At 40.6% G+C, this 13,377-nt stretch overlaps 1 protein-coding gene across 5 annotated transcripts in view; it reads right to left on the reverse strand.

Moving 5' to 3' along the window:
- Nucleotides 1-13,377, reverse strand: part of usp34 (ubiquitin specific peptidase 34) — a 277,821-nt gene that overhangs the window by 55,644 nt on the left and 208,800 nt on the right. For all 5 annotated transcript variants that reach the window (XM_085981444.1, XM_085981442.1, XM_085981443.1 and 2 more), the window contains exons 63-67: nucleotides 12,971-13,075; nucleotides 12,811-12,855; nucleotides 9,041-9,145; nucleotides 8,318-8,465; nucleotides 6,344-6,978 (exon numbers count right to left, since the gene is read on the reverse strand). In XM_085981444.1, the coding sequence (XP_085837570.1) occupies nucleotides 6,344-6,978; nucleotides 8,318-8,465; nucleotides 9,041-9,145; nucleotides 12,811-12,855; nucleotides 12,971-13,075 (1,038 nt within the window). The remainder of the gene's footprint in view (nucleotides 1-6,343; nucleotides 6,979-8,317; nucleotides 8,466-9,040; nucleotides 9,146-12,810; nucleotides 12,856-12,970; nucleotides 13,076-13,377) is intronic.

A 13,377-nucleotide genomic window follows, 5' to 3' on the forward strand; every position in this document is an offset into this window, starting at 1 on the left:
GTGGTTTTGGAGAATGAGACAATTCAAGCAATCTCACACAATAGACATTATATACTCTCTCTATCCCTCAACTTGAAATCCATAATCTACAGAATGAGAATCTCGCATATGCTGCAAAATAATAAACAAATAGAACAGGCAATTAAGAAACTAGAAAATCATGAATGGGGTGGAGTTACACCCATGGGTTAGATTATTTCAGATGGGAATGGTGATAGCCCAGATAATAGCATTAGGGATCCTTGCCATTGCATTATGTCGTGTGAGGAAACTGATGAGGAACATAGAAAATATAAGGAAAGGTAAGGAGCTAGCAAGGGCACTAAGAGGAAGCCAGTATTATTAAAGATAAAGAGGGATATAAAACACTTTGCTAAGAGGTAACGTAACCCATTGGGGAAAAAAAAGACATGTTGGCATATGGAACTTGGTTACTTCAGTTTCTGAAAGGTGTTCATGTTTAGTTCATTTAATATAGGGAAAAATGAGAGAGAGAGAGAGAGAGAGAGAGAGAGACAGATTTCACTTGGCAACAGCCGGTGTACGCAACTGGCCTTGGATATTTTCATAATACAGGAAACTTTGTGATATCCGGCACCGACAGGACTGGCGTGTTGCCGATCTATCAAAACTGCTGGACATACAAAGTTAATGTTGAAGCATACGGAGGTTTTCATCTCCGTATCTGACAACCAACACTGTTGCTTAGCAACAGCTTCTAAAGAGTCGGCTGCAGCTGCAAGCGTCTCTAGCTGAAGCTGTTGCTATAGCTACAGACCTTGCAGTGCCTGACTGGGAAAAAAAAAGAACGAGAACTAAAAAAACGGCTCCCGATTGTTGCCGTTAGATCGAGTATTCCGGACATACAACCTCCAGATAAACCAAAGCTTCCTGTAGAATGTTCAGATTAGAAATGTTATGTTTAAGAATGTCTGGAGACTAGAAGGTTTATGCTTACCACAGCAAGGCCACAGTGTTTTTACATTCATCTAATGTTGTTGATGTATGTTGAAGAAAATGTAGACTTGTGTCTCTGGATTATGCAGTCGCCAGAGACTACCATATTAGGCAATGTCAGTTCCGGTTTGATAAGAAAACAGTGTATAAATATAAGCTTTTCCTTTGCTCAAGCAGCACAAAAAGACCCATACCTAGGTCCACGTGCTCTATCTGTGACTATACTCCGCTTGTAAATTGTTTTTTATGCTGAAGTTAAAAGAAAAAAATGATTATAACCATAAGACTGAATTCGTTACTACTCAAGTGAAAACAGAAGTCTATTTTAAGACAGTACAGGCTTACGGAAAATAACTCTCCAGGAGAACAGGGATCAGTATTGAATTCAGCTGAAGAAAACAAAAACTGCCAATAGAGCAGCCAAAAAGGACACTTCAGAAGAGGATTGTAGATGGGTGTGGTAGCAACATAAAAGTATATTTCATCTTTATTAGGAGTCAGAGGGCCATTAAGGACTCCCTTGGAGAGGGCAGAGATTTTAAATGGCTATTTTGTATAAGTCTCGCTACTGAAGATAATACTGGGTTAACAATAATACATGATAGGGTTGATAGTATAATTGAAATGATAAGTAGATGCAGTTGTAGTCCTAGCTAGAATTAGTGATCTCAAAATGGATTGTGCTGCTGGCCCTGACAGCATTCACGAGGATGCTGTGTGATCCACTTGTTCACATATTAAACAGCTCGCTAGGGTCTGGAATTGTTCCCATGGACAAGACGAGAATCCATTTGTTGCCTATATTTAAAAAATGCAGCAAGTCAGAACTTGGAAATTAAAAGCCCGTTAGCTTGACTTCAGTTATAGGCAAAACCCTAGAAGGGATCATTAGAAATGCACTGTATGACCACCTTGACAGAGAAGGGGTTATTACAGTAATATCAATATAGCTCTTGAAAAGGACCGGTCTCACCAACTTGACTGAATTTCAGATTTCGTAAGCCCGGTCGACATGGTGTACCTTTCAAAAAGAGCTACTAATAAAGTGAAGTCCTGTAGATTTGGCGGGCAGATTTTGGGTTGGATAAAAGGTACTGCCGACAGTCTCATACACAGAAAGGAGTTATTAATTGTATTGGTTGTGTGTAGGGACAGGTCACTAGTGGAGTGCTATTCAACTTTATGAATGATGTGGGCAAAGGAGTCCAGGGAACCATATGTAAGTTCGTGGATGACACAAAGATCAGGCGTAAGGAAGTTAGAAGAGAAAAATAGATTGCAGACTGATCTAGATGCAATAGGGGAATGGGTTTGTATCTGGCAGATGCTTTTAATATAGATTAAAAAAAAGCATAATGCACTTGGGTTGGGGCAACATCAAATGTGCATATACCATAAAGGGCATGTGCTCAGGGCTGCTGAGTGGGAGAAGGACACAAGTGTTACAGTGCATGAGTCACTGAAGGTCCACGACCAGTGCCACAAGACTGTAGTAAAAGCAAATAGGGTGTTCGGATGCACTGCCAGGATAATATAAAACAATAAATATAATTCTCTCTCTATAAGGCCTTGTTCAGGTTACATTGAGAACACTGTGATGCAGAGGCCCTGGAAAAGGTTCAAAGGGTCACTAGATTGATAGCCAGTTTAAGTGCCCTCAGTTACCATGATACACTTGAGAACTGGGATGTTTTACTCTAGAAAGTGACTGAGGAGATTTGATAAAGCTATTTATAAAGTCATAAAAGGATTAGACTCACTATGCGGATAGAGCTAGATCAGTTAGGAAGGACCAGGGACACAAGTATAAATTGTGTAAGTATAGAACTCTTGAATGCCAAGAGGTACTTATTTTTGCACATCGACCTCTGGAAGAAGCACATGCAGTGATTTGCTGCAAGCATTCAAGAGGGAGCTGGATGAATTCCTGAGAAAGACCAACATCTCTGTATATTGAAGTTAGTGGTTATTGGGGAACGTGTCACCCAGTCATCATTGTCTCCTGGAACTTATTTAATCGCCTTTGGGGGGTCAGAGGATTTTCCAGGTTTTGTTCTCTAAATTGGCCCACGGATGTTTCTATGTTTTTTTTGCCTCTCCCAGGAGATTGAATAGCTGCATGGTTGGAGGAGAAATGTGGGTGATGGTGTGCAGAAGTTACACCATGCTAGCAGGCGTCAGCCTCGGCACAGTAGTAGCACTCACACCCGAGTTAGAAGATCAAGGGGTCATTTCCCACTACAGGGACTGGAGCATATAATCTAGGCTGACCCTTGGGAGTGCTGCACTGTCAGAGATGCTGTCTTTTGGATGGAACGTTAAACTGAGACCCCGTCTGCTTTCTCAGGTGGACGTAAAAGATCCCATGGCACTATTTAAATGAGCATTCGAAAGGTGTCCTGACCAATATTTATCCCTCATCCAACATCACTAAAGCAGATTATCTGGTCGTTATCTCATTACTGTTTGTGGGATCTTGCGGTGCACAAATTGGCTGCTGTGTCTCCTACAACAGTGGCTGCACTTCTAAAGTACTTCACTGGTGGTAAAGCACTTTTGGATGTCCTGAGGTCGTGAAAGGCACTATATAAATCCAAGTTCTGTATTCTTTGTTATAGGTCAGGCTCGATGGACCACCTGTCCTCCTTTTCTGTATGTTTGTATGTAAAAGGCAGTTAGCTAGTTCCTTAAAAAAAAGGATTAATAAGGGGCATGGGGGCAAGTAGGTGAATAAGATTAGTGTAGTTGGCTCATGTGGAGAAAGATACGGTCATAATTGGATTGAATAGGCTAAATAGGCATGTTTTTGTGCTGTAACATTACGATTCTGGAAGTTGGTTAAAACGGTCAGTTTCTAGGATTTTATAAATTGTTTCCACAAACTAGTTGGCCAAAGTTTGGTTGTAGACCAGATCCTGCAAGTCTCATCATTCTGTACCCTGCACTTTCTCCATCTAAGTACCAAGAGGATAGGTTGGAGAGTTGCCTTCACAGAGCCATACTTCAGCTATGAGGTTTCAGAAGCAAAGGGCTCCATAACTTTCCTTGTCACTTGCTATCCGTTTTACTCAATCAGGAGTATCAGAGACTGGAACATTCAGTAACAGCGAGGCATTAAATTATCCATTCCTAGACACCTCAAGATTGGGATGAAGGACCAAAAAGGCTGCCTAGCAGCATGGAAACTAAAAGCCTGCTTAAAATACATACGTATATTTACCCCCCTCCACCCCAAAGAAAAAAATGCATATATAAAAATAATTATAGAAATTCATACTTGTTGTCTTTCTCTTTCCTTTGGCATCCTTCACACAATCGCTTCCTCCCCCCTCTTCTTCAGCCAATGCATTTGCAGTGTGAACAGTACAGCTATAACTTTGTTCAGCTATTGGTATTGTTCTCTAAGGGTTTCATTCAGCAAGCGCACACAAAATGTTAGATATAATTTTAATTAGCCAATTAACTCATGAGTAGCCACTATCTAGATATCATGAGGTGCTTGACTAATAGAATGGACGCCAACATTTTGAGCAGTTTTGAGTACGCAGCTGTTCATCAATTAGGGGATTGGGAGTGGCAGCAGTATAATGGGCAGGATTGGCCATGGTTTCAGGGGCAAAAAACAGACGACTGGACCAAGCGCCATACAAGAGGCTCACATTAAGATGTACCTCTGGTTTATATGTACAGATTTTCTCTAGGCTTAGATTATAACTAATCAAGTCTGACCTATGGCAATACCTTCTCCTCAGTCCATTTGGGCTGTGTTGCTGAAGGATTTAAGTCAGTAAGCACAGCCTATCCAGATATTCAGCAATTTTGTTAAAGGTTGATTATGGGCTACTTCTTTCTGTACATAAGGTGAAGAATGTCAGTATAGGGGGAACAGCACATATTTCTAAGTATTAACATCAAAATTTAACACCAGTTAAATTTTACTTCACTGTTATCCCACCAATCAGAGTTGAGTCCTGCTACATCATCACAACATTTTTAAAGTTCCAAATCATGCACAGTTGTAAATTACGCATTTGGCAACAACAGGGACTGGATTAAAGCTGCCAGACAGCCTATGCACAGTCCATATGTATAGCTTGTGCTTGAACTGTTCCACAATGTTATAAAATCTCCCTATCGAGCCACTATCTTGGGTTGAACCAAACTGTTTGGAATCTCGGCATCCTATTTGACCCCAAGCTGAGCTTCCTAACTTCTGCATCACAAAGACCGCTTACTTCTACCTCTGGAACATTGCGTGCCTCTGCCACAGTCCACCTGTTGCTGAAATCCTGATCCATGCCTTTGTCACCTCCAGATTCGACTAATCCAATGCACTCTGAGTCGGCCTCCCATCCTCCACCATCCATATCTCTGCTGCCTGCACCAGGTCCCGCTCACTAGGTGACCTATATTGGCCTTTTAAGCACCCCCTCCCTCTTCTCTCGACCATTGGCGGTCACACCTTCAGCCCTCTATGCCCTACATTCTGGAATTCCCCCCTAAACCTCTGTGCCTCTCTACCTACTTTTCTCCTCCGTTAAGACTCTCCTTAAAACCCACCTCTTGGACCAAACTTTTGGTAACACTGTCCTTCTTTGGCCCGGCATCCATTTTTATCTGACTGCGCTTCGCTGAAGCACCATGGGACATTTTTCTACGTTTAAGGCACTACATAAATGCAAGTTATGGAAACAAACCAACTTTTACTCTCCATCTAACTTTGTTATACTTGTCCCAAGAATACATGATGTACTGAAAGTGGATGCCAGAAATGAAAAGTGTTCCATTCCTCAATATTGGCATCTATCTTCTTGAGAAGTACAAAAAGTCACAAAAAAATGTAATATTGTTTTACCAATGCATACAAATCTGATCCATTTACTAGTGTCAAATGCAGACAAAAGTAGCCAAAGATGCCCATCAATGCACAAGTCCATTTAGACCTTGGTTTAAAAACCATGTTAATATAGCACCAGGTGTCAACTTACTGTGCAGTTATGCTGGAAAGCTATTGGTTTTTATTTTAAGACTCACTTTTTTTTGCAAAAATACATCTGTTTCATCGGTGCTGCATTTACAACGTGAAACAGATGGAAAGAACTTTTGCACAAAAATAAAATAAACACAACAATCTAAATGTAGGCACCAAAATTTAACACTGGTAAATTTACAATTATGTTCGATTTACAATTATGTTCAACTTTAAAATCGAATTTTATATCATCAACTAAGTTAAAGATTTGATGCTCAGCATTTCTGGCTGTTCTAAATGCCTTTCCAGCAGATTAGGTTATGCAACATTTTCAAGATGAACTAATTTGGTTTACTAAAACATCTCACAGGAAGTAGTCAGGCTGAGAACAATTAAATAAATACCAACACTTACCCCTGGGTACTGGCTTGCATGAGGTGTAAGATTTTTGAAAGCCCACTGAATATTCTGATGAGAAGCCAATTGCCGTGTGAAAGCAGGGGACTGTTCACAGCACAAGCGTAAAATCCCATAATACGCAGGCAGCATCCCACGGTTAAACAGAACAACATCTTGGTCATCATGATCAGCCAAGATGTAATTAAAAGCAATGTTTTTTGTTACTACGGGATTCTGTACAATGAAGCGCACATTTTCTGGGCAGTCCACACACACATTGTACCAGAAGATGAGCAGTGCCTGTTTATTGTGGTTTGTTGCAATAGCAGGTTCAGACAGTTTAGGTTGGAAGAGGTTCCAGAGGTCCATGAAGTAACTAGAGAACATCAACTTCTCAGTCTTTGAGACCAAACAGTAGGTCATGAAGCTGAAATAAGGAACTAATTTGGTGGTGCCATGGACAGCAGCATCAACATACAGCTTGGCTCTTGAAAGCAGACCCAGGAGGATATTGTACACTTGATGGAGGACAACAGTAGTGTCTGGACTAAGAGGCAAATCACGTGTAGGATTATGCAAAGAACGTGTAGATCGGAACATCTGACGGAAAGAATTACTTGGAATGAGAGAAACCAAAAGGTAAGCTGCAGCTGTAGGGAATGAATAAAATTACAATCAACATAATGAACCATAATACTTAGCTACATACTGATTGCAATGCATTTATCATTTCACTGTTCTTGATCATTCAAAAACAATGGCCCGGATTTTGCGGTGACAATTACCCCTCTGAAACTGACCGTAACTTCAGGATTTAGCGCATGCCCCGATAAACGCAGAAATCCTGAAGTTGCAGTTAGTCATGTCCCTGCTCCGCCACAGGAACTCCCCATAGCTGGCAATCAGTGAAATCACTTGAACTGACGAAAACTTCCCTTTTTCCGCTCCAATATCACTGTAAAAAGCCTCAAAAAGTTAAGCCTTGTTCAATGAGGTGTAACTAGGATTTTTAACAGCGCGCTGAGTAATAACTACTGAAGAACTGTTCTGGTGCTGAAAAAATAATTTTATATTTGTGGAATATAAAATTTTTCCATTATGATAAAAATTACTATATTTTTTAAATAATAAAAATAAAGATTTTTTAAAGTTTGTTTATGGTATTTCAACTTCTACTTTAACCCCATGTGCATGTTCCAATCTTCATTTCGCTCTCTAAAATTTTAAAAAAAAGTGAATGATAAAAGCTGCCTTTAATTTCCTGGTTTGTTGTCTGAGAATTCTTCAATGTGATTGGCTTCTAAGCTAGCTTGATGACATTACTGCTGCTGGACGCGGGAGATTCCCTATAGACAGCGCTACAATCAAATTAATGTCGAGAAAGCAGCTTTCTTCAAGGTCAACAGCGATCGTCGCTTCGCCGCTGACCGCAAATTCCAGGCCAATAGTCTTGATACTGAATAGGGTATATGGTAACAGACTATGTATGGAATCATTGCATTTCATGATGCTGTTTTACCAAAGTCCAGGGAAAAGGTGGTTAAGAATGTAGAGGACAAGACAAATTTTCAAAAGCAATACAGAAAATCAGTAATGTGGATTTACAGCTATTTTACACAGCACGTAGATAAAGAGGATTATAAACTTAAAAAACAGAAGCTAAACTCAACATATTCATGTTTATTTAGGAATAGATTGTCACTTAGTGCAGTGAATACCGATTGAATTCTGTCAAAACAAATTAATTCTAAATTGATTGAGAGGTTTTGGGGTTGGAATAGTCGAATACATTCTGGAAACTGATCCCGATTGATACGGCAAACTCAATTGGCTTAATTTGACCACCCCACCACATTTAAATGATGTACAAAATATATAAATGTAGTAACTCTTCAACCGCTCTCAATTAAAATCCAGAACATTAAAACATGTGCCCAGCACCACCATTTTTTCCTGCAATGCTGGTATCTTTTGCCATACGTAACTTACATGTTCTGACTCTAGGATAGTTGTGTGCCAGCAAAAAACGCTCCACCCAGTTCTCCATGTTTTGAAGTACCCAGCTATGAGCTAGCTTATTGCGAGGTGTTTGCATTGCCAGCCAATCTAAGCACTGAGAAGGATTGTATTCAATAACCTAATCAAAAGCAAAAGGATAGGTATTAAATTATTTTAATAGCATAAAACATAATTCAAAATCTCCTAATACCAAGTGCAACTGTCAGCATTCAAATAAGCAAAGCATCTTTCATTTTGATTGATACACAAATTGTGTATCCAACTACAGGTTGAGTGTCCTGAATCCGGCAACCTCGGGACCGAGGTCGAGCCGGTTTTCATGTTTTTTTGGACTTCGGAACATGTTTCTGATGTCCGAAGTCCGGAAATATCGCAACCTGGGCTCGGGCATTTCCGGACTTCGGACATCAGAAACACGTTCCGAGTTTCGGTTCGACAGGGTGTCTGGATTCCGGATGACCCTGCCACCAATCATCCCGAAGTCCGGGTTTTGGACGCTCAACCTGTATTCCTAAATTGAAGTAAATTGATACAAATTATGCTTAAAAGTTATTAATTCAATTAGTACATATCATAACTTATCCCCATAAAACAAATTTAGTGTTCCAAATTCCACCGTTTGTGAAAGTTAAAAAACACTTAAAATTTATAATGCTGCATTAAATTTTAACCAGGTTGAAAATTTATGCATACCTCCCAAATTCTCTGAAGGATATAAGAAGCAAATGGAGGCATTCCAGGTGGTCCACCAGCAAACTCCATCAACATAGATAGTAGCTTAAAGAAAGGCTGTGCAGCCTAGAAATAATATAAAGTATACATTTTTATATATGATTAACACTTTTGACTTAAACATGTTGCAAAGCTTTAATGACCAGAGAGACAGGTACCAATGGAAGATGTGATTTTTTTTAGATCCCAGTTCTGTATTACAGCTTTGTCAGTCATTCAAACGTAGTTGCTATTTAACAAAGTTACAAGAATTCTTAGCTGTATGAATGTGGGTGTACCTTGCAGTAACAAAGCAGTACATCTGGTCAGGGTGAAGTGGAAAAACTGACAGGGGCTTTGGTCTCCTTTCCAGCAATTCTACTGGCTGCCAATACAAAGTGGCAAACTTGGAAAGGAAGATATGCTCAGTGTGGCTCCTATCCACAGTCTCCGCATCACTTACTCAGTGTTGTTTAAATTCAAAAGCAAAATCTTTCCAAGAGGGTAAAACAACCCTTGGTATTGTATGAAGAAGTCTTCTCCTCATAACTACACTTTCACCCTATGCCTCTTATATTCTGAAGTAAGTTCCATTCACTGTTCATCATACCACACCAGGACCTATGCTATTGTCTTTATATTACAACAAAAAACCACAGTGCATCTATTTCCATGGCCCATCTTGGCTGGATTATACGTGTTAATCAATTAAACACTCTGTTAATGCCCCAGCCTTCTCAGAAATTGAGTAGCTGAGCCATACAAATGTGAAAATTTTGATTCCTGGTCTGTGCCGAGTTAGGTAACTTTAGCCAGACTGGTGGTGGGGTACTACAACTGACCTCAAGCAACCCCTGAATTAGGGTGAGGAAAATTGGACAAGGCTCTTAATCGTTATCTAGTAACCCCTATCGGAAATATACATGTGGATGTCAGGCAAGGTCAAGACGAAGCTTAGCTATGCTGCTGTGCCATGGCTGAATAGCCTGCTGACGTTCGCTACTGAGGCTCACACATAAATAATATCCACTTGGGGCAAGATATAGAAACATAGAAGATAGGAGCAGGATTAGGCCATTCGGCCCCTCGAGCCTGCTCCGCCATTCAATGAGATCATGGCTGATCATCCAAATTCAGTACCCTGTTCCTGCCTTCTCTCCATATCCCTTGATCCCTTTAGCCTTAAGAAATATATCCAACTCCTTCTTGAATATATTTAATGAATTGGCCTCTACTGCCTTCTTTGGCAGAGAATTCCACAAGTTCACCACTCTCTGGGTGAAGAAATTCCTCCTCATCTCTGTCCTAAATGGCTTACCCCTTATCCTTAGACTGTGACCCCTGGTTCTGGACTCCCCGACCATCGGGAACATCCTTCCAGCATCTAGTCTGTCTAGTCCTGTTAGAATTTTATAAAATTTCAATGAGATCCCCTCTCATTCTTCTAAACTCCAGCGAGTACAAGCCCAATCGACCCAATCTCTCCTCATACGTCATTCCTGCCATCCCAGGTATCAGCCTGATGAATCTTCGCTGCACTCCTTCCATGGCAAGAACATCCTTCCTCAGATAAGGCGACCAAAACTGCACACAATACTCAAGATGTGGTCTCACCAAGGCCCTGTACAACTGCAGCAAGACATCCTTGTTCCTGTACTCAAACCCTCTCGCTACGAAGGCCAACATACCATTTGCCTACTTAACCGCCTGCTGCACCTGCATGCTTACTTTCAGCGACTGGTGCACAAGGACGCCCAGGTCTCGTTGCACTTCCCCTTCTCCCAATCTATTGCCATTCACATAATAATCTGCCTTCCTGTTTTTGCCACCAAAGTGGATAACCTCGCATTTATCCACGTTATATTGCATCTGCCATGCTTCTGCCCAATCACCCAACCTGTCCAAATCATCCTGGAGTTTCTTGGCATCCTCCTCACAGCACACACGCCCACCCAGCTTTGTGTCGTCTGCAAACTTGGAGATATTACATCTAGTTCCCTCGTCCAGATCATTAATATATATTGTGAATAGCTGGGGTCCAAGGACCGATCCCTGCGGTACCCCACTAGTCACTGCCTGCCACTCGGAAAAAGAGCCATTTATTCCAACTCTTTGCTTTCTGTCTGCCAACCAGTTCTCTATCCAAGTCAATACCTTGCCCCCAATCCCATGTGCCTTAATTTTACACGCTAATCTCTTATGTGGGACCTTATCGAAAGCCTTTTGAAAATCCAAATACACCACATCCACTGGTTCTCCCTTATCTATTTTACCAGTTACATCCTCAAAAAATTCCAGTAGATTAGTCAAGCACGATTTACCTTTTGTAAATCCATGTTGGCTTTGTCCGATCCGGTCACTTTTTTCCAAGTGCTCTGCCATTACATCCTTTATAATGGACTCTAGCATTTTCCCCACTACCGATGTCAGGCTTACCGGTCTGTAATTCCCCGTTTTCTCTCTACCACCCTTTTTGAACAGTGGGGTAACATGGGTACTGTTCCAGAGTCTATCGAATTTTGGAAGATGACCAGCAATGCATCTACTATTTCTGGGCCACTTCCTTAAGTGCCCTAGGATGTAGATTATCAGGCCCTGGGGATTTGTCGGCCCTCAATCCCATCAATTTCCCTAACACCATTTCCCTACAAATACTGATTTCTATCAGTTCCTCCCTTTCATTAGACCCTATGTTCCATGACATCTTTGGGAGGTTATGTGTGTCCTCCTTTGTGAAGACAGAACCAAAGTATGTATTTAATTGGTCTGCCATTTCTTTGTTCCCCATTATAAATTCCCTTGATTCTGACTGCAAGGGACCTACGCTTGACTTCACCAATCTTTTTCTCTTCACATATCTATAAAAGCTTTTAGAGTCAGTTTTTATGTTCCCTGCAAGCTTACTCTCATACTCTATTTTCCCCCTCTTAATTAATCCCTTTGTCCTCCTTGGTTGGATCCTAAACTGCTCCCAATCCTCAGGTTTACTGCTTCTTCTGGCCAATTTATATGTCCTCTCCTTGGATCTTATGCTATCCCTAATTTCCCTCGTTAGCCACGGTTGAGTCACCTTTTTTGTTTTATTTTTATGCCAAACTGGGATGAACAAATTCTGTAGTTCATCCATGCGATCTTTGAATGTTTGCCATTGCCCATCCACCGTTAACCCTTTGAGTGACATTCCCCAATCAATCCTACCCAACTCGCACCTCATACCATCGTAGTCTCCTTTATTTAAATTCAGTACCCTAGTCTCTTGAGTCAACTACTACTTCACTCTCCATCTTAATGAAGAATTCTATCATATTATGATCGCTCCGACCCAAGGGGTCTCGTACAAGATTGCTAATTAATCCTTTCTCATTACATAATACCCAGTCTAAGATGGCCTGATCTCCAGTTGGTTCCTCGACATATTGGTCCAGGAAACCATCCCGTAAACACTCCAGGAATTCCTCCTCCACAGTATTGTTACTAATTTGGTTAGCCCAATCTATATGTAGATTAAAGTCACCCATGATAACTGCTGTTACCGAAGGGTGAGTAGCACCCAGGGGTCCTATCCCAGCAAGGAGTCAACACCTTGAGGAAAGGAATTGAGGGAGAAAATTGGTGAGGAATAAAAAAAAAGTAAGATTCTGTGTAAAAAAATATATAATTCTACATCAAGTTCACAGGAAAAATCTAGAATAAGTGTAAGTACTTTCCCTCAAAGTCAAATGAAAAACAATACAACAATGTAATAGACATACCTCAGGAGTCAGCTTTGCTATTGATGTGAATAGCATGGACACAATCTAAATACACAAAGAGAGAACCTTATTTAAAAACATTTGCCATTTCCCCCCCCCTGAAGATCTATGAAAATGAAAAGCATCGCTCCCGAATTGTACCAACACAAAAAGTGCATACGTGTTCTGCAAGTCGATTATTGTAACGACAGAGGCTGAAGATCAAATTGCACGTCTGTCTGATGTTAATGCCATCACGGATATGTTGGAACAAAAACGGGAAACCCTGAAAAAGAAAATAAAACTATAAATTCTAAACTTCAGAAATGTCCACAAATGGTATAGTACCCCAGCACTAACAGCACAACTTTGAACCACTACCAATGAACAAAGCATGTATAACATGTCCTAAAACTCATGTCTTGAGACTGAAACAAACTGCAAGGAAAACCCATTTCAAATGTAGAATCATCACAACACAAAATGTTAACTGCCTTCAGCAGTCTGTTAGAATTTCCTTTGTGTAATCTTGTGTTCATTATTTAAAATTTAGCATGAAATTCATATTTCAGCATATGGGCATCCTAA

The sequence above is a fragment of the Somniosus microcephalus genome, chromosome 3 (assembly GCF_052327205.1).
Source record: "Somniosus microcephalus isolate GS21.2 chromosome 3, FLI_Smic_1.0, whole genome shotgun sequence".
NCBI classification, from domain to species: Eukaryota; Metazoa; Chordata; class Chondrichthyes; order Squaliformes; family Somniosidae; genus Somniosus; species Somniosus microcephalus.